The 21,117-nt window shown below is 36.9% G+C and overlaps 3 protein-coding genes across 8 annotated transcripts in view; 2 read left to right on the top strand and 1 right to left on the bottom strand.

Annotated features, from left to right (window-relative positions):
- The first annotated feature begins 206 nt into the window (after nucleotides 1–206).
- LOC113492617 (FK506-binding protein 5-like) lies at nucleotides 207–2,473 on the top strand. The gene is made up of 3 exons (XM_026870164.1): nucleotides 207–477; nucleotides 710–880; nucleotides 954–2,473. The coding sequence occupies exons 1-3, from the start codon at nucleotides 428–430 to the stop codon at nucleotides 2,368–2,370; spliced, it is 1,638 nt and encodes a 545-aa protein (XP_026725965.1). The 5' UTR covers nucleotides 207–427; the 3' UTR covers nucleotides 2,371–2,473.
- Nucleotides 2,474–2,577: 104 nt separating this feature from the next.
- On the top strand, nucleotides 2,578–6,714 carry LOC113492618 (zinc finger CCCH-type with G patch domain-containing protein). Its single transcript, XM_026870165.1, has 10 exons — nucleotides 2,578–3,361; nucleotides 3,441–3,641; nucleotides 3,729–3,821; nucleotides 4,153–4,290; nucleotides 4,523–4,617; nucleotides 4,802–4,919; nucleotides 5,022–5,208; nucleotides 5,427–5,599; nucleotides 5,949–6,119; nucleotides 6,219–6,714. The coding sequence occupies exons 1-10, from the start codon at nucleotides 3,320–3,322 to the stop codon at nucleotides 6,633–6,635; spliced, it is 1,635 nt and encodes a 544-aa protein (XP_026725966.1). The 5' UTR covers nucleotides 2,578–3,319; the 3' UTR covers nucleotides 6,636–6,714.
- A 1,315-nt stretch (nucleotides 6,715–8,029) lies between these two features.
- Nucleotides 8,030–21,117, bottom strand: part of LOC113492616 — a 46,793-nt gene continuing 33,705 nt past the window's right edge. For 4 of the 6 annotated variants that reach the window (XM_026870162.1, XM_026870158.1, XM_026870159.1 and 1 more), the window contains 10 exons: nucleotides 20,048–20,165; nucleotides 18,859–18,938; nucleotides 15,135–15,256; nucleotides 13,249–13,460; nucleotides 11,969–12,318; nucleotides 11,072–11,229; nucleotides 10,587–10,766; nucleotides 9,928–10,252; nucleotides 9,433–9,599; nucleotides 8,030–9,262 (listed from right to left, as the gene is read on the bottom strand). In XM_026870162.1, the coding sequence (XP_026725963.1) occupies nucleotides 9,122–9,262; nucleotides 9,433–9,599; nucleotides 9,928–10,252; nucleotides 10,587–10,766; nucleotides 11,072–11,229; nucleotides 11,969–12,318; nucleotides 13,249–13,460; nucleotides 15,135–15,256; nucleotides 18,859–18,938; nucleotides 20,048–20,165 (1,853 nt within the window). In that variant the 3' untranslated portion in view covers nucleotides 8,030–9,121. Of the gene's footprint in view, nucleotides 9,263–9,432; nucleotides 9,600–9,927; nucleotides 10,253–10,586; nucleotides 10,767–11,071; nucleotides 11,230–11,968; nucleotides 12,319–13,248; nucleotides 13,461–15,134; nucleotides 15,257–16,901; nucleotides 17,282–18,858; nucleotides 18,939–20,047; nucleotides 20,166–21,117 lie in introns of those variants that run through there. The other 2 variants (XM_026870160.1, XM_026870163.1) reach the window with 2 other exon arrangements.

The following is a 21,117-nucleotide window of genomic DNA, read 5'->3' on the forward strand; positions in this document are numbered from 1 at the left end:
CAGAATTTGCTCGAATGAAAGTCGAAAGAAATTTATTTTTCTTGTGTCATGAATAGGTACTATAGTAATGTATTTCTTGTAATTATTATGTCAACAGAAATAGTACAAATTAAAAAAATATATATAATCATTGTAATAGTTCGACTAAATAATAAAATATTTAGTCGAATTGTAAACATTCTTCATCTCTCTCAGTATGATTCACTAGCGCCGGTTGTTTTGATGTCACTGATAACCAGAAATAGTTGTTCTGTTATTTTGACATTATGACTGTATAATATACTCGTCTTTGTGAAATATCAATTAAGCAATTTTAAAAATTAATTTTGTAATCACAGTGAAACATACACGATTGAATAAAGCTTTAGTGATCTTCAAACTCCTTGACGAACAATTTTACGCCTTTGAACCTTTTAAATACGTGAAAATGTTAGAAACCGAAGAAGTTGATGATGATTTTTTTACACCAGTAGCTGGGTAAATGCTATTACTTAAGCTAAATAATATTATTGTTGATGTCCAAAAAGCCTTATTTTATATCTACAAAGAAAACGCAACTGTCGTATTTCATTTTATTATTTATATGTACTTTATTTTAATTAATATTCTATACAATTAAAAAACTTGTTCTTGTTCATGTTAATCAGTTTAAAAAGGCTATCTTGTACTTATTTTCTCTTATTTTTACAAAATAAATTGTCTATTTCAGCACATCTCTAGCAAATATATTTGGAAATACTACAAAAAATATTGAAGAGCCAGTAAATGACACTTTAAAATATATACCTCCAAAGCCACAAAATATTCCACCAAAACCTAAGCCAGAACAAATGAAAACTACAGATGTTATATTTGCTTGTAGTCTCTTTGGACATGAGTGGTAATTAAATACACATACATAACAAAACATTATTATATTTAAACATGTACTTAATTGAACTTAATAATTCCAGGTCAAACAATGTATACACTGCAAGAGGCCAATTAGGATTTGCCATCGTCAAAATTCATAAAACTGGAGACCATAACATTATCCTATATGACTCTAATAAGACAACCTTATCCTGTGCCACAATTTCACCTAATTTGACAGTAACAATTAGAAACCTTGCCTATATATCATATTATGATAATCTCAGAAGGTACTGGAGTATATATGGCACTGAAGACAAAATAACAAAAGTAGCTGAACATTTAATGAACTTAGGACTGACTATTAAACATACAGCCAATGAAAATCAAGGGCCCCCTAATCCCAGTAACATGGAACCAAAAACAAATATGACATCTGAACTCTCTAAGACTGATAAAGAAAGTGACACAGATTCTTCAGTAAACAGAAAGACTAAGGCTTCTATCTTGAATAGAATGGCTAATATGGGTCACTCAGTGCTTCCAACTCGCGCCCAACATTCAGAAGTAACAAGTGACTCATCAGATACTATGGATACAGAAATTCAACCAAAAACTGTCAGACACAAACCAGTAAAATCGGTTTTGAAAAAATCTACTGCAGATAGTATAATATCACAGTCACAGCAATCATCTGATTCACCTGATTTAGTGGTTCTTCCCAAAACTGAGCCCATTGATAAGGTTTCAGTTTATACTTCTCATAGCAGTCAATTATTACCTGTAGCAAATTCAAGCATATTTACATGTCCCAGTAATGAGTTTGGTATGTTCATATCAGAACAAAGAATAAGTAATAGTGAGTTAAGAATAAATATGAATAGGATAAATGATAAAGTAGATTCTGTACTCAATAAAATGAGTAACTTAGAACAAGGAGGAAACACAAGTGCCCAAACTGATATACTTATGAAACTGCTTGCAGAATATGAACATAAAATAAAGATTTATGAAGACTTATTAAAATCAAGAAATGATAAGCTAAGCATAGATAACATTTTAGCCACAACAGCTATATCAAAAAATGATAAGGAGATAGAATTATTAAAAAACAAAATATCTGATCTAGAAAAGTTTAATGAGGACAAATGTATACAAGTATCAAATCTTCAAAAAGAACTTCAACTTTTGCAAAACAAGTGTGACACAGAAAAGATTGCCCAAACAAAGGAAAAACATGAGTTATGTAAAAAAATATCATGTTTCGATTCTATTGTGAATGCCAAGGATGTTGAGATAGCAGACTTAAATAAGAAATACCAAAGTGTATCAGAAGATACAAAATCAGTCAATGATCAAAATATTGGAGATAAAGTCAAAAATATTATGAATGATACATTCCAAACAATATCAGTTAATTTTGATGACAATCAAAATTACTCTGGTGATTCCGTAAAGAAAATTGTTGCAGCTGTTATAAAGAAGATAACTATTCAAACTTTAAATGACTTAAAATAAAAACATATCCTGTAACTAATGGATGACTAAACGAATATATTAATTTTAAAATGTATTAATAAAATGAGTGTAACTATTATTTTGATAATAAAGCATGCAAAAGTAATATCCTTTAAAATCATTAATGCACTGCATACTATTCTTTTTTTCTATTAATAGATCTATAGTTGTCTCATAGCCATTCACAGCGTGGCTAATATCGAGTGTTTAACACTCTTATAATATGTCCTTCTCAGCAATTTAGAAAAGAGAAGAAGAGTTTGCAAGAATTGTAGAAAACACTACCCTACCCCTTCATGAGATGAAGGGTAAATCTCCCAATTTATCCGACGACTCTGCTACAACTTTGAAAGCCCCGAGATGGTAGCAGGATATTTTATGATATATCTGTCGTGGCCCCTCGGTCCTCTGTATGGATTATTGCACGAAGTACATGATCGATCCCAGCGCAGGCAAATACCAATGTGACTTTTTCATACTTTCATATTTCGAAAGTAGAAACATTCCGGTGGCTTTAGTAGGTGAGAGCTCTACACAATCCTTGCCTTCCCCAGGGTGTAGAAAGTCCATAAAATAACACCGGATCACCAAAAGAACAGGATACATCAAATATGTCATAGAATCTGATTGACACTTGCAAGATTTGTAATCTGTGCTCTCACATTTTGTGATTGTGTCATGTCTAAAGCTGTCAAACATGAGCACAGAAGAGAAGCAGAAGTTAGGAAACTGAGCACATAATTTGAAATAATATAATTCGTCGTGCTGTCTGTTTTAACTATCTTAGTTATGTGCAGTTCTAATTTGTGAGAAAATATAACTAATTTACTTTCTGTGTACAACAATTCTCACAAGGCTTTCATACTTACTACCTATTATGTTTGCACTTGTTTAGAGTAAAGTAATTTCATAACTTTATCAAGAAATCAAACAACTATACAATAGCATTATGGAGGACTTGCAACTATCTCTAAACCAATATGAAGAGCAGGTACAATAAAAACGTGTGAGTGTATTTTGCTTATTTTTCATAATTGAATTAGTCAAAATAACTTTCGTTTAATTTTCAGCTAACTATGGTTAATACGACCCTTGAGTCTGTTACTGACGATGCAGAAAAAGAATCAATATTAACTTTACAGTCAGACTTGCAACAACTCATTCAATTAACTAAAGAGAACCTGGATGCAATGACTAAAGACAGTCAAAATGTTGACTCGGAGCCTTCTGAATCTAAGAATGAACTAGATGACGAATATGCACTCTTTATGGTAATATGAAGCTGGTACAAGTTTCAAATAATTCAAAAAAGCTTATATAAATTGTAATTTTTTCATAATATGACATGTTTCTTGCAGCAAGAGATGGAGCAAAGTGGAGCTTATGAACCTACTGATAGAGATAAGGCTGAACCAGGCCAGGGCGAAGAAGGCAATGACAGTGATATTGAGGTATGTTGATTAAGATCAAATAAACTAATGAGATATTACAGCTGATAATGCGGATATATCAAAACCTATTTCCTGATTGACAACTGCGATAATTGCTGGAATGGTTTTTACAAAACTATAGCCATGTTGTATTACTATTTAAAATCTCTGTGATTTTTGAGCAAAGTTTCTTTTCACTCTTGTAAGGCCATTATGACCATCTACTAAGAATGGTTGAACCAGCACTGTCCTGTAAAGTAGTAATTATTTATTTCATCAGCCTCATAAAATACATGTTACAAAAAACCTTATTTTTATGTTTATTGTTCTTATGGGTTAATTTTGTGTTTAGGATGAGTTGTCTACACTTTTGGGCATGAAGTGTGCTGTCTACCATACACACAAGTGGGGAGGTCAACCAGGCCTCTACAATGCCATGGTCAGTGCAATCATACCAAGACAAGATGATGACCAGTTCAAAGACCTTCAAGTTGGTAAACCCATATTATTAGATATAGATTAGAAGTAGACTATTATCAAGAATGAACTATTCTACTTTTCCATGTTGGATTAACAACCTAGCAACTACATTTTTATTACTAACTCTAGTAAAAAGAAACTACCATAAAACTCAGTGTACTTACTTTATATGAATTTGAAATACATGCATCGTAAATCTCTGTGGAAAATATATTTGATTAGAAATACATTTTGTGGTACAGGTCCGAGTTTTATTCACACATCCAACACATGCTGAGATGTTGCCTTGCCCGTTCTTCTTGGATGGTGAATGTAAATTCAGTGATGAACAATGTAGGTGAGTTTGTCACAGCTTTAGAAATACATAAATGCTCTATTTTTTTTTGCAAGTAGGTATAACTTCAAAGTAACCTAGTAATCCGTGGTAATGTAAATGAGTTGAGCTACCACAATGTTCCACATATACACATAATGTTTGTTTTTCTTATGTGGGTATTGAATTATTTTTATGTAACTTTCAGATACTCACATGGTGCTTTAGTAAGACTATCAGATTTAAAAGAAGCTATTGAACCTGATTTCAGTTGCCTTAAAGTTGGAAGTAGAATACTAATGAAATTGAAACCGCCTGATAATGAGGTAACCAGCCAGACAAACAATTTGAATATGTTTAATGTTTGATTGAATTATGAAGCTTCTATTAGTAATATTAACAATATAATCGTTATGTCTTGATTTCAGGATATAGGTAAAACAAAAAAATCAACAGAAAAATATCATTTGTGGCATAGAGGAGTAATAAGGAGCATGGATTCAGAAAAACAAACTTGTTCAGTTAAGCTGGAACAAGGAGTCCATGCTGGTGATAAACGTAAACAAGGGCCAGATGAACACATAGTTAAAATTGAAGAAATATGCCCATTGAATAGTAAGTTAAGTATTTTTATAATTGATAACCGCCGACAGACCTTAAAGGACCGTTTTTACAACATAAAAATAATGCCGAATCGGTTTAACCATTCTGGAGTTACGCGTTTACCAACATTCATTTTATTTATATAGATGTAATTACAACAAGACAACTTTTGCAACCTAATCATAACAATATCATATCACAAATAAAATAACATTTAAACATAATTTTAGCTGAAAATGAAGAAGACAGTGACTCAGATGACAGTCTAAGCGACACAGAATATCCTCAAAGTAAAATTAAATGTGAAAGCACTACAGAAGTCGACAACCGCGCACTTCTTGTGGAAAAAAGTCTCCTAAATGGAAACAATTCACGTATGGGAGAATGGGAGCGCCATACTAGAGTGAGTATGTATTAAACTTTATACATTATTGATCCTTGTGTATTTGGCCCAGATTCTGTTGAACGCAAATATAAAATATTTACAGTTTTTCATTTGGACAGAATAAAAAGAAAGATTATTTATCATCGTCATTATACGCGTGAGACCCACATGCTTTTATGCACATTTTAAACTTGATTTACTTTCTGAATCAAATAAAAGGGTAGTAAAAATGGGTTATGATTTACTGAAGTCGGCGCAGCACCCTCTCTTTCTAACGCTATAAATTAATACAGGATGGCAAGTTTTTTCAGTGACCAACAGAATCAGGGCCACTGTAATGGTCATTCTACAATTTCGTGTTTTACAGGGTATGGGTTCCAAATTAATGATGGCTATGGGCTATATTCCGGGGACTGGACTAGGAGCGGCGAGCGACGGACGGGTGCAGCCGGTTGAAGCCCGAGTGTTACCTGTTGGTAAAAGTCTTGACCAATGTATGGCCATTTCCGAAAAGAATGCAGCTCAAGATCCCTTGAAGGTAGCTTTTTTATGTTCAATTAACCTGAGATATTACAACGATCGCAAATGTTAAGTGATTGTAGTAAATTCTATAGTCTATATGTTTTTGTTGTTGTAGGTTGAGCAAAAGCTTAGAAGATTACAGAAAAGAGAAGAGGAACGTAACAAAAGAGCGTACGAGCGTGAAAAAGAGAGAGAGCGAAGAAATGTATTTAATTTCCTTAACAAAACTTTAGGAGATAAGGCAGACCAAGACAATGAGCCTGAATCAACCCTCGATGTGAAACAGTCCTCGAGTAAGGACTTAAACATCGAGCAATTTAAAATTACGGAAGATAAGAAGAGGATTGAGCGTGACATCATAAAACTTAACAGCTCTCTGGCAAAATACGCGCCTAATTCTAATGGCTACAGAAGTATTAACATGCAGATCATAGAGAAAAATAAAGAACTCGGCACCCTAACACAAAAAGAAAAGCAAATAACTAAGGAACAAGCACACAGAAAAGACAAACAAAAAATGACAGTTTTTTAACGAAGAAGTTTCTTTTAAAGTTAGGGCTATTTAAATGAATTAAAACAAATGTCGTTAATAAATTAAGTTTAAGTGTTAATGTGTTTTTATTTTAAACACTATTAAACGAGTAAGATTCATGCGAATGCTGTTCAGAGTCTGGGTGTCTGTGTGCGCGTGATTCGAATGTTTGTGAAAACCCCTGCAACACAAAGATTATATTCCTTACCTATACTACTGCGGGAGTCGTTTTAAAAGGAAAAACTGAAGACAAATAACTCGTAAAAGTAGTTACTGATTTTATATCCTTTGTCTACTAGTAGTTACTTACTATATCTTGATCATTGCAAAAAGGAGGCAAGGTCACATGGCGTCGGTGATGAGATATGTATTGCGCATTAAATAGTTGAGAGCACTCAAGCAGCAAAAGGTTATAATTGTACTTAACATACCAGACGAAAGAGTATCTTTTTAGTAGTGAAGGGTTTTCCATCACATCTTAATGACAACCAGCACGATATGTCGTCGGCCGTTGGTAATTGATGATACGCATACTACGTCCTTGATGTCAACAAAACAATTTCAGTACTTGACTGACCTACTTGTGGATGCCAATTGGCAATTATAATAAAACACTTCAATAATTACAAATTTCTATATTTACATATGATGTTTAGTTTAAAATAAGCGTACATGGCATAAAATTACAATTAATATATGACATATTTTTCTATAAATTAGATATTTGTACTATCAATCAATGTTAACAAAGTACTTAAAATGTTAATGGGCGTGTGACTAGCAAATATTATTTGCCGAATTTTATAATATGAATTAATTTTAGGTGACAGTGGGTCAAATACGTTTACCACTTACTACTCAATATAACATATAAGTATGTAGATTATACCTAAATTAGGTATGGAATTGTGGCTATAATAACCTAATTTCATAATTATTCGTTTGCAACCGTTAACACTAATGCATATTAGATATTTTTAGAAAGATACAATTTATTATAATAAAATGAGTATAAGATGTTAATTATTATAAAATTTAACTTTGCATTGCCATAATTCAAATAATAACTACTAAAACCTCTTAAAGTTGCTACGTGAGCAAGATATTTGTACTTTGCCTTTTACAGTTTTCTTAACTGATGACATCTACAGAAGCATTTGCCAATACAATAAAATTTAGTACTATCATGTTTATAATTGGCTAATAGACCCACTGTACGGACTTCCTAGGGCTAGTTGGGTGCTGAACCCACACCAGTGTCAGCCCAAGTGATGTATGATCAACGTAACGTTGTGAACAGACTTGTGCCGTCATTTTTCATTCTTAGTTGAAAGTCGAACTTCATTACAACACCCTTAACCTTGACTATTGAATAATTATACTCTCTTATATCATCAACTTGAAATGACGTTATATTCTCGAAAGTACAATCAATCTCAAAGATAAAGTTATTGTAATTAGTTATGTGTTTCACTTTCATATTCCATTGTTATTCGTTGCGTGTACCTTACGATATTATTTCTTTTACAACGTCTAACTCCTTCCTACCTGTACCTGCCTTTGCAACAATACTAATGTTATAGTTATCATCTAATTATATGCTTATGCATTGAAAGTTTACTATAAAATTTTCCTATACAAACATCACAGAGATTTGTTATATCCCATGAAGTAATTAGGAATGGAGTGATAATGTGCCAACGAAAGCCGCTTGCGACAAATTTTTATTTCAACTTAGTTTGGATTCCTATAGACATGACAAGACAAAAAGAAATTATTTATATTGTTCATGTTGTCTTTAAGGACTGAGAGTCATGGTTATTGTTAATATTTTGGTCCCCAATCTGGGTTTTTTTTTCTGGTAAACACACATAACATTCGCTCCGTTGTTTTAATAATAAGCATAAAATTACTCCACTCATGTTACTTCACGTTATACCCTCATCAAGATAACCTTATTACCGTCACCATCCATTCTCGCTCAATTATTCATTAAATTATATTTACTTTAATATCTAGATATTACATTAGACATAATGCAATAGAGAGTGATGAAGTAAAAGAGAGACATTCTTTGTACTAAACTAAACGTCTTGAAATTAATAAGTACACACTTATGAGACTTTTCGCCACGCAAGTAAAAATAATTACCCTATGATTATTTTATGATGAATTACATTTGTGATGTCTTTATTAAATGAGTTGTGATATTAGCCGCTTCTCTAAGCATTGCTGTGAAATTACGTATACGAAACGATCGCGAACAAAACGACAATGCTTTACATGAGATTCGCTTCAACTTTCGTAGTGTTCTACTAATATAAATTCGAAGCGGCGGACATTTTAACATATTGGACGTCTATCACTACCGGCTGTGAACTATCTCCGATATAGCGGTGACAAACGATATTCGAGTCCGCGTATTGTTTATCTATTTTTAACATCTACATATAATTAAGGTATAATTTAGTCCCGGTTTACTGGTGCTATAGCGTCATCCGCAGTCGGCTGACGACGCACGCCATCGTCGAGTCCACGTTATCGAAGACTGGGATGCCGGAGCGCTTCGCTAGGTCTGAGAGGTAGTGACGACCACGGTTGTAATCCTTGACGGCTGCTTCACTATACTGGAAGTCAAAGTACATAAAATTAGGTATATCGTCAAGCAGAGTGCAAAAAAATGGTTAGAATGTAAAATTTACGTTTTTTTTTTCACTAATTACTTGTTGAGTTTCACGTGTACTAGCTCTCGGGTAGCTTAAAAAAATTAGCAAAGTTTTGTCGGTGATTTACTTACATTAGGAGCTTTTTTGGGGTCCATGGGCTGCACGAGTAGTACGGTATTTGCGGGCCGCAGACCCATGTAATGTGCAGCTAGTACCATCGCCGAGAAGCACGGCGCGTCCGAGCTCATAGCGAAAACCAACACGCGCGACCCTAGTAATAAGTCCTCGTCGTATGTACCTGCAACAAATTGCCTTTGTTAATTCAGTTACAAAAAAAACGAAAACGCTAGGACGATGAGGATTCCTGCTTCCTAGGAATTTAATCCTTGTGTTTCGGGGAGTTTCACAAACATTCAAGTCATGCACAGACACAGTCAGACATGCACAAAGACACCCACCGCCCGACACCCACCATTCGTGGATCACCCAAACATTGGTCCTACGCGGGGATCGAACCCGCAACACGTCTCGCCCAGTGGGTTTGGCTTGGTGACCAACAGCTGCTGTTACAGTTAATACTATTGATAATAACGTTTGATTTCAATTATACGCAAAAATAATATTACCTTTAAAAGGCTGTGGCGTAACATCCTCAGTGACGGTATAGAAGTCGGAGGCGCTGAGGCGGTCGTTCCTGTCGTGTCGCTCGGCGTCGGGCGTGCGTTGACGCAGCTGCACGTCCTCGTACGTGTCGTGCGACTCTGGCGTTGTTTGTGGCTCCAGTAGTAAGCTAGCGGGCCGCGGCTTCTTGTCGCGTCGCGGTGACTCGGGGTGCGCGGGCGCCGCCCTCCGCGCTGGCGTTGAGAACATGCGCGTGTAGTCGTTGGCTCGTGGTATGACGTACGTGAAACCTTCTCGCCGCATTACGTCCTCCGGTCGCGTTGTATGACACTATGGAAAATAATTTGGTTGTATTTGCTGTTACTTTAAAGAAACGAAGATCGCATTTATTTTATTGTTGTATCGCGGGGTGTTTAACAAATATTAAATTGCATGCACAAAGACTACCAGAGTTAAAACAAGCATTTGTGGATCACATATTGTCTAGCGCAGGAAACTAACCCGTGCCACATTGTGTTCGGTGGTGACTAATCACTGGGCTATCAGTGCAGTGAACCTATCGTAACCTAACCTACCTAGTGAGTAAATAATTAGCCGTTTTGAGTTGTTAAGGTATTTTTTTGACTAATTTAAGAGTTGTTTCTGTCTAGAGTTATATACGTACGGGGAAGGTGCCGCCTAGATAGACGTCGTGCGTGGGCGCGCCCAGCATGGCGGGCAGGCGCTCGAGGCGGCGCTCCGTGCCCGGAGTGAACACCGAGTCCGCGCCCTCCGCCACCGGGCTGCCCACGCTGCCCACGCCCACGCCCAGTGGACTATCCGCAGCCGCGCGATGCCCACCATTCTGTCAAAAAGCACCAACATTCAGAAAAAAGTACATAAAAATAATAACGGGATACTATAATACAGAGTCTAGTTTTAAACTCGTTCAAGATGTCCATTCATGATACTCAGCTAGCATAATTCGATATTTTTCTGCAAAACGTTGCTACGCATAACTATACTTTCTTAACCACAAGCTAAATAAACAAAAACTAAAATTTATTTATATCTATCTATCTAGAATGGATATCTATCTACCAATCAGAAAACCTTTCCAAACTTTCTTCATATTCTTATAAACGGTAAAATTTACTGTTAAATGCATACCTTAGGAATGAATAAACCAAGCTTCCTCCCGTATGCCTTGAGGCGAGGGTTGACGAGTCGCAGGCCGTTGTCCCTCGCGGCGGGCTCGTGAGCGCGAGCCTCGCTGCGCGCCTCCCCTCCACTCGCCTCCGACTCCTGACCGCTACGACTGCGGAACTCTGCAAGTAAATACATTTATATTCTACATGTTATATGCTTATAATGTTAGTTATATAGAAATTTACATCTAGTAAATACGGGTTTAAAAGTGAATTGCATCCTTTTTTAGTCTGGGGGATAGGAGGCAGGGAAGCTTGTACCTACTAAGAAAGAAAAAGTTAAGATCGTCAAACGAAAGAACTGATACTTTGGAAAATGATAAAAAATAAACAATAGATTCTAAAATAAAAAGAGAGTATGTTATGAGTAAGCGAAGCTCGGCGTGGCTAATAATAAAGCCATTCACCATAAAAGCCTATGAAGTGATTTGCTGCAGCGACAGCGACATTGTTGCGGTTGGCATGATCATGATGATGTATAATATGAGCAGTGCGCACACGCACCGACAGCGGGCGGCGAGAGATAGTCGCGCAGCGAGCGGAACGCGCGCCGGACTCGCGACGCCACGCCCGCGTCCGCCGCCGCCGCGCGCGGGCTAGCGCTAGCGCTACACCGCCCTTCAACAAACACCACCCCTTACACACCCACCACCGACTCTCAAGCAACCACAAAAATACCGTCTAATATTCTGTATTAGTACTGTGCTTCTCTTATATTGTTTACGTAAATGCAACGATAAGTATACATGATCAAAATAAACAGCTGGCAGCACATAAAATATTGCTCACGGACGTACACAAATGCAGAAAACGACAGCATTTCATTGATTGTTATGGTCTTTAAAATAGAAGTACTGACCTGCGTCAGCAGCGAGTTCGGCAACTGCTGCGCAGAATGCTTCGAAGTCTATGTCAGGGGAGGGCGGCAGGCAGCGGTCAGCGAGATCACGGGGGACTCGCGTCATGTCCTTCAGAGCGTCGACGGCCTTGGCCCGCGGCAGGCGCGTGTTCCTGCCGCCCGCGGCGTCGTACGCGCGCTTCAGGCGCAGGATGGTGTGCCCGAGTGAGTGTCGCGGGTGTGTGCGCGCCCCGCGCAGTACTGCCCGCGCGCATCTTAATGCAGCAGGAATATCCGTGAAGGCGGGTAGGCCTCTCCTCTCCACTGCCTCTTGTAACGTCGCTCGAGCTCGAGATAACTCCACGTACTCACTGCAGTCATAATATTATACTTTAAAGCCAATTTCTTTGAGCAAGATACAAAAGGGATTCATTAAGGCTACGCGCGTGATTCAGTGTCTGGGCTACAGCATCTGACGTCAGTAGTTAACGAGATTGTCGTGTTTCAACCTTTATCGTCTATTACAAGCCATTTCTGTCGTGCAAATGTTTACAAAAATCGGTACTTAGCAAAGCGGAACGTGTTCAGTTACCGTGAAAAATCAATGCTCAATAGGTTTGCTATTAAGATCCATATGATGCTCTCGTTAGGTAAGTCTTTGACGTAGTTATACTGGACTACGTATACCTACCTAACAGATATTTGGTTAGATTGTAGTAGTCGTCTTACGAGGGAGATTCACGACAACGAAAATTAATAAGGTCATAAGTCAAACAAAAAATATCACTGAGCGATCAGTCACGCGTGACGCTATTGAAAAAAAAATCAAGCTAATATCCCTTACAGATTTATCATCACACATCGCTTACACCTAATGAGTCATGAGTAACAAAGGTGAAGCAGGCTGACATCAACCAGATGACTGTGAAGTGTGTAAGACATGCAAGGCATCCTAATTGTCATCACAGCTCTGATCGTAAACAGTATGTATGTAGCAACTGTGATTAGCGATCTACTATGTTAAGAACACCCTTAAGTTGCCAACTTGAATAACTTTCTTTAAGAATTAGGTGATGATTCAATTTATTACGTGTTGAAATTTCAATCAATTGTTTTCTGTACTTGCTAGGCAATGCCAAAACTCGCAGTGGCACAGAGAGTTTCAACGGCATTACATATTACAAATTTAGACAGGTTTCGGTTAAAGGGATGGGGTAAACTGTATATTTTTACAATCGAATCTGAAACAAGATGTTTTAATGTAATGTATGGTATAAATGGTATTGGCAAAAGTTACTGACTGGTCCGAGATAGCCTCGTGTCCGATGGTCTGATGGCGTGTGTAGGGTCGCAGCACCAGGAGCAGATCCCTCGGCGCTGCGGCGAGGTGCGCCGCCTCCACGCTGGCGGCCACGGCCCGCGTCTCGCTGTCCAACACGAATAACAGCGCACGCGCCGCGGCCTTCGCACGGTGCTCGACTTCCACTAGATCCGTGCTCCAATCGTCCACTTGCTACAACAATACAACAAACTATCAAATACCGTTTGTCAAGAACATATTCTCCCTCTATGTAGTCACAAACATTCGAGCATCTTACAAAAACTAGAACTTACCTAGAAGAGATATTTGCGGGGATCGAACCCGCTTCTCGTTGTGCGGTAGTTGTCGTGGAGAACTTTATGATTCAGCTACCCTTGCAGTCAAAATAGATTAATATAAAATAACATTGTCGATTGAGAGATTGATATACAGTAAGTATTTTTTGCATTTTCAGACTGCCTTATTACTTATATTAGGTATCTAAGTATGATTTATGCAATGAGTTTACCGTGGCACCATGATTGTAAATGGGTTGATTTTTACCGCTTACTAGTCACTTGTTTCTTAGAAATCGTTTATCATACACAAAACATGTCGCATAATATGGCAATTCGTACATCGCAAAAAGTAAAGAGATGGTACGTACAAAAAGTAAACATTTCATGTGTTTTTAAGTGGTTGCTCGAAGAGAGAAATGATGTTTGGTTTCGTAATAAGTTTGAATAGAACGTGTCATATCTAATTACCAAAATATGATATCTCAGGCACGTTCCATTCAGAGAAGCAGTTGATCCAACATGCGTTATCGTACACAATACATTATCTGTTATTTACGAACGATCTGGGAGAGTCTTATTGCGATATTTTAACGTCTGCACGTTTACAAAGTTAATTCCGTCTATCAACTCATTATCTGTAGCCTTTTCAAGATGTTATTGTAATCACAGCTAGCATTATAAAAATAAATGATTGCCAACACGTTGTTGTTGAAATTTTTGTACCTAGTGATCGCTACTTTGAACATTACGTCTAAATAAAGTAAACTAGTCAGAATTATCACTGTCTCTTTTCAATTTGCTAAATGATAATGTCTGTCTAAATATACAAATAATTTTCAAACAGATAAATAATACAGACATGTTGACGAACTACATCTTAGACCTTTCATTTTCTTTCACCATATACACGTGACACCATAACTTATTATTTTCAGATATTGACCACAATTTTTCTCTTTTATTGTCAATGGTATTTGTACGTTTATACTTCGTGTTGAATTTGTATAGAACCAGTATAAGGTTAACCATAAACATCGCAAGGATAAACATGTGATGAGGATGACAAATTGTCCAATTTATGAAGCTGCGTATTTCACTACCGCATATGACTAAGTCTCGGGGAAAAAATTATCTTTTTCTTCTACGTCGAACTTATCTATAAACATTCGACGTTCAATCACGCCACATACATTATATCATACAGGTTTTCAATTCCAGATTTGTTAAACAATTAATTGACTTCATATCACGTTGTAAATGGCGAACAATGTGCAATTGTTTACTGCATTTACATACACATCGCTGTAATCGTTAATTGTAGGTGACTTCGGTCTACGTATACTGAAACTGAACGTTCGAAAACACTTATCACATTATGTTCGCTATCAATGGCATACATCATCACTATTTAGTATTAATGACAATAGCTTTACAAAATTGTTTGAATTAAGTTATACGTATACTTTAGCAAGCGCAAAGAAAGTACTCACACCAACACTTGAAATACTAAGTCGTTCTTTCGAGTTATAGTTCCTGTTTATTCTTTCACTCACTTTCCATAGTAGTACAGGTTTAAGCTCAGACTTACCGGATTAAAATATGTGATGCCCATTTTCTTCAGCATCGGAATGGCTATGTCCGATCTCCAAGTTGTAGGGTTGCAGGACCCGCCCAGGAACACCTCGCAGGGCGGAGGTGGCGCCTCGCTGCCTGCGCAACACCATAGTCAGAATACGTCACATCACACTTGTTTATGGTTCAATTAATTTTAAAACAGACAGATTAATTAAGTCCGTTGTCATTTTATTTGATGAGGATTATAAGAAACACATTATTATTAGCCTAGTAAATACGACGCATCACAACATTATCGTAACCATATTTATTTTCGAAATCTATTCAGTGATTTATGTACCCGCATGCTTCGAATTGTTTCTCATCTATCAATCTATTCTAGTTGTGTACACATAATCTTATCACGTGGTTATGAGCCCACGCTTTTCATCTAACACCATGTCTAACGTGATGTCTACGTCAATAACATGAATAATTCCGTGGATATTCGTTTGAAGGACGTAATCATCAATCACTATGTGAACAGAATTTGATATGTTCTGTAGGACACAGCACATAATAGGATGAGTTGACCCTATTTCTAAGATGGGCTCGAGGCACGCAAAAGAACTACTGTTAATTGTTAACAATTGTAGTGCGGTTGAGCACGCAAGTCGCAACCAATGAGCTGAAACCGCAGTGGTTTGTTAGTTTGATGAGTGGCCTATACAAACCGGTATCTTATGTTTAAAACATGACGTCCGATAAATACGTAGGAAGAACTGCTATCTCAATAACAATTCACGAACCTTCACGTCGAGACTATTATCCGCGATACAAAGAACTAAGATGCATACCAAAAACGGTGATAACCAATTAATATGTAAATGTAATCCATCGACATGATAAATAATGGTGTGCTGTGTAGTTATGATGGTTGTCGGTATGGATACATACGGTTGGTATTAGAAAGCATCACGATATTCACGGCTAGGCGCATAGTGGCGGGTCCGTTCAGCCTCGCCAGCGGTACTCATCGTCAATGATTGATGAGTATCGACTGCGTGGGCTGCACATGTAGGCCGACTGCCGACCACCGTACTACTTAACACACCTACTTATATACTTGGCGATTAATGATTACCATAAAAGGTCGAGCATTAGGCTAAAAGGGATTGTAACTTTTTTACATATAAATATATTTCTTTAATGCTCAGAATAATTTAATCCGCCATCATTAATAATACCCTGTGTGGTATTATTCTCGATTGGATTACCTATTAGACATTACGCTTGATGATGGACATTATTCAAATGATTTTATTTACGTTCGTGTATTCGCACAAAACTTTATAACATAGAACCACACGCACAGGTAAGAATCCATTCATGTTTACACTGCAGTTTAAAAACCTGGCCAACAATCACATCAATCCAATTCGGGATCTTCGTTCAATGCCAAAACGAAAACGTAAACACAACGCCAGCAGCCAGATCAACAAACGCACTGAACATCAACTCCCTCCGCCCGCACATATTAGATTTGAATAGAATGTCCCTGAATTGTCACAACTTCCACGTGAACCTCTGAACACACATGTATCAAACTCCGTAACTATCCAACGATCCGAATTTTCTTTACGTCGCTCTTTTAAATAAGAGAAAACATCGGTGTTAATAATCACATAATATGATGGCAAATTTACAAGATATCGTTATGTGCCCAATGAGAAAAATATACAGTGGTATGGAGGGGACACTTTTTCATTTAGAAAAATAAAAGTAAAAAATGTAAACGCACAGGGCACTATCATTGTAGTCGGCGGCATGGTTGCGGATGTATCGTGCAGCAATGCCGTCGTGCACGCTGTCCACCCGCGAACGGTCGGCGGCCAACTGGCGTTCGTCCGCGTCTCACATCTACGCCCAAGTACTAGCCAATTCCGCATTTTAAAATATTCCGTTATTTCTATAGCACTACAAGTATACAAAGGCATAGCACAAAGACTTATGGTGTTAATGTTTGCCATAAGACATAAATCTCCCATAAAAATGAATTTTAATTTAATCTTATTCAGCAAAGGAATCGGGTGCACAATTTTAACACAGCTATTCATCTGCGATACTTCGAATTGCTATATCCCTACAAAACTATATAAAAACAAAATTGTAGCAAAAAAAAGAGTTGTAACAAATCATTATAGCTTTTTGAATGAAAAATAAAAAATGAAAACAAGCATAAAATCTTAGTATTTCAAAAAGATGTTAAAAAGAAAACTTTTTGTCTCTGTATTATATTTACAAAGTTGTATAAACACCATTCCATTCACGGTCGCAATTTTGTGTAAACAAAGTTTAAGTATTTACTTACAATGTCATTAATTTTACAGGTCCGTGTTAGTTAATTACTAATGGAGCTAAAGGAGCGGCTATAAAACGGTTTAAAACGATGATGTGCCGATTAAATATAAATTATTTATTTGTTTTATAGTAGTCGTATCTTGGCAAAAAAACTGTTCCGTGAGATAAGGAAGTTTACGCGGTATCGTTTGTTTACGTTCAGTTGTAGTTGTAGTCGTGCCGTGTCATCTGTATTATGTTTTCGCAGCGTTCAGCGGCCGAAATCGTGGGTGCGTAGTACACTGCGCATCGCGATCTTGCTTCCGTAGTCTGATTATAGTATGTGCGGAAGAGCCTGGAAGGCCGTGATTATAATTATTTACTTAGCGATCACTGTCTTTTACAAATTAATGTGCGAAAGCAGAACTTCTTTCTGAAGAATTATGAGACAGTCGTCTAAACACTCAATTTATTTCAATTAAACATCTGAAACGTTGTTTGTCACAAACGTTGGTTTGTGTTTTACATTAAAAATCTACAGGAGACTAATTTATGACTGTGTCTAATATTGTGGATTAGTCAGATGCACTGGGAGATTGACGCAAATTCGAGCATTACATCTATGTTTGCAGTAGGCGTAGTACATTGGTACGTACGATGACTGTTCGGCAATCGCATTAATAGCAGAACAATTAAAAACATAGATATACGTAATAAGTGATGACCACATGTCGTACGAATGTCAGTAGTTCCTATTTGTTATTATATTATAAACATGAACGTCATCTCTAACTGAGTACTTGGTTAAACAAATATGAAGACTGATAAGTCTTTGATTTATAATGATTTAGCTGTCTTAGCTGCCTTTGATGGACCACTGATCGCTGACTCTAACATATTTGATTTATAAAGGTTAACAAGTTCCTTTATAAGTGTGATAAATCAATCAACGAATGCAATATGCTGTAACGGAAAGTCGGAAGCTGTAATCTAGCAACTTATTCAGCTGAAAAGACTCGATTCTACTGAATAGAACCTAAAAAAATATTATTAATTGAAACGGTGTGAATAGTAGAGTTTTACGATTTGATAAGTTAGTTTAATGTCCGCGATCCCAATATCAGAGCCTGTCTAACATTCTGATAAGAGAAAGACAAGCGTGGGAAGAGGATGGCGACACTGAATTTATCGTGAATGAGATATTGTTGCGTAGCCATAGGGACTCCGACTACCAGTGTGTATTTCTGGATTGGTACCGTGCGGAAAGTTTAGTCACCATTTGTTTCATCACGGGACGATCGACCTTCTCTGACATGAAAGTTCGCGTCCTGCATCAAGGGTAGAAGCCTTCGGGCGTATCAAACTTACAACTTATTGTTGTTGCTTCGAAAGATAAACGTTAAATGAGTATTTCTTACCGTTTACATGTTTACAGATGTCTTTATCTCTGAGCTCCTTGTCTACACTCCATTGCGGCGACTCTGGCTTGTTCGAACTTCTGCGAACAAGATTTTGTAATTAGAAACAAAAGACGAATAATAAAACACTAAAGAGTCTGCATAGCATCCGGTTTCGAAACTCCTAATAAACAATATTTAGAGACAAATTCCCAAGGGTGAAATTTTAATAAGTTATTGTTGCAATTCACTGTATGACAAATGTCTTTTTGTTCGGCATTCAAGGGTCAATGCACGCGTCATACAAAGTCTGCAGTTCTCGGCTCAAGACCGAGGAAAAGGAGACTGATCATTTTTACGTCATCGGTAAAATTAACCTGAATGATGTGGTTACACGGACAATGAGGACATTACTCGGTGTACCTATGTAAGTGTATTTATATGAGCGAATGGGTTATATTCATTTTACCTTAACTAAGAAATCCCATGACAATTTTCTTGCGGTAGTAACTAACGAAAGATTATATAAATGGTATGAGATCAGTGAGGTTGTAACTAAACAATGTAAACTCAGTTTTTTTTCTAGACTTACTTGTCTACAAGTAGAGAACGTACTTCAGCAGTCTATAATGTTGGCATAAGAATACGTATAAATTTTAAGATACTATTAACAGCTAAACTGTGCAAAATAACATGATCTCCAATTCACCTAGTTATTTGCAGAAGTGGAAAATTTCGTGTATTTTCTTACACCAGTGAGAAAACAAAGATTCTGTGGGCGAAAGACCTAGAATAACCTGGAGCGGAAGGAAATATGGGTCGAAATGGATAATTGGCAGGAACTGACTAACGACTGACTAATTCTGTAACAAACATGTGCTTTGACGCGACTCAAGGGCTGTTTGTGTGACTAAAATTATTTTTCAACATAATTTTAACGAGTTACACAGAAAAGTTAAATATACATACATATTTGTGTGTTGTAGATATCTCAAATAGCAGTTGAACGCCCATATAATTGCGAATGTGTGCGTAAAGGGTTGTAAAGCATGCGGAAGGAAAGGAACATTAACGTTCTTAAGTCATATTTCAATAACTGGCTAACACTGAGTGTGATCAAAAGTGACCGGCGTATTGACATGAAAACAAATTGCAGCATAACTTTAAAATTACAAGTATGTATTAAAGTAAGGTTAAATATAATACTCACTGCCTGGCTTGCCTCGAACAGCGGCGCAGTTCAGCGGCGAACACGCAGAATTCTCCGAATGTGAGAGTAAGCGACTTGCGACGGGCACACTGCCGTGCACATACCAGCATCTCGAATACTAAAACAATAACAAACTAGTTTAAGAAATATTTACGCGCATATACATGACAATGAAAAAGAAATCTCAGTTATCATAAGTTGATTCTGATCAAACAAAAAAGTCATTGGTGTACATATTTCTATGCTTGATTAGTTTTGTATTTATCAATGATACTTTGGATAAGCTATCAAATATTAATGAATACTCCAATATACCCGTTCCTCGCGTACGCGGATGCTACGCAAACGTATTATGCAAATTTAATGTCCCAGAATGATAATACGGTAGTCATACAAAATTCTTGTTCTCAAGTTAACATTTCTAAGAAGGTTTAAATGAATCACATCGTGCTTCTAAATAATTGTTAATGAGAAGTCAAATTAGGATACATGGGTAAATATTTTGAGAGTGACATGTTTAAACTGCAGGTGATAGGAAATGAGGTCGGTGAGAGCCTACGCTCCGGAATACAGGTAGATACAGAGTAAGTGTTTATTATTTACACAACGATCCCACGTTAGACTCATTTCAAGCTTTAAACAACGCACTTAGAGCCATTCACGTCACCCTGCAAGCCGAAGTCCAAAATTTATTATTCATAGCTATAACCGTTACTTGGAAAAATGTGTCTTCTATTTACATATTCCCTTTAGGTATCGGTTGGGACGAAATTGTTTAACCCTGGCTTTACGCTATGACGAAGAATAAACTAGGTATTGCACAAACAATTGTTTGTAGAGCTTATACTTTTGTAATCAGTGGCACAATACTTAAATGATTGCGCGATTAGTATAAATATTGGCGTGGCCTACAGATAAGTAACTATTTGTTCAAAGATCAAGTGTTTATTTTTTTTGTACCGTCAAGCACTAATACTACTTAGAAAAGTGTGGGTGTCCGTCTATTGAAAAGTTACAAAACAATCTTCATTTATGTTACAGATTTTTTCTGACCGTAGTATATATAACTC

The sequence above is a fragment of the Trichoplusia ni genome, chromosome 4 (assembly GCF_003590095.1).
Source record: "Trichoplusia ni isolate ovarian cell line Hi5 chromosome 4, tn1, whole genome shotgun sequence".
In the NCBI taxonomy this organism is placed as follows: Eukaryota; Metazoa; Arthropoda; class Insecta; order Lepidoptera; family Noctuidae; genus Trichoplusia; species Trichoplusia ni.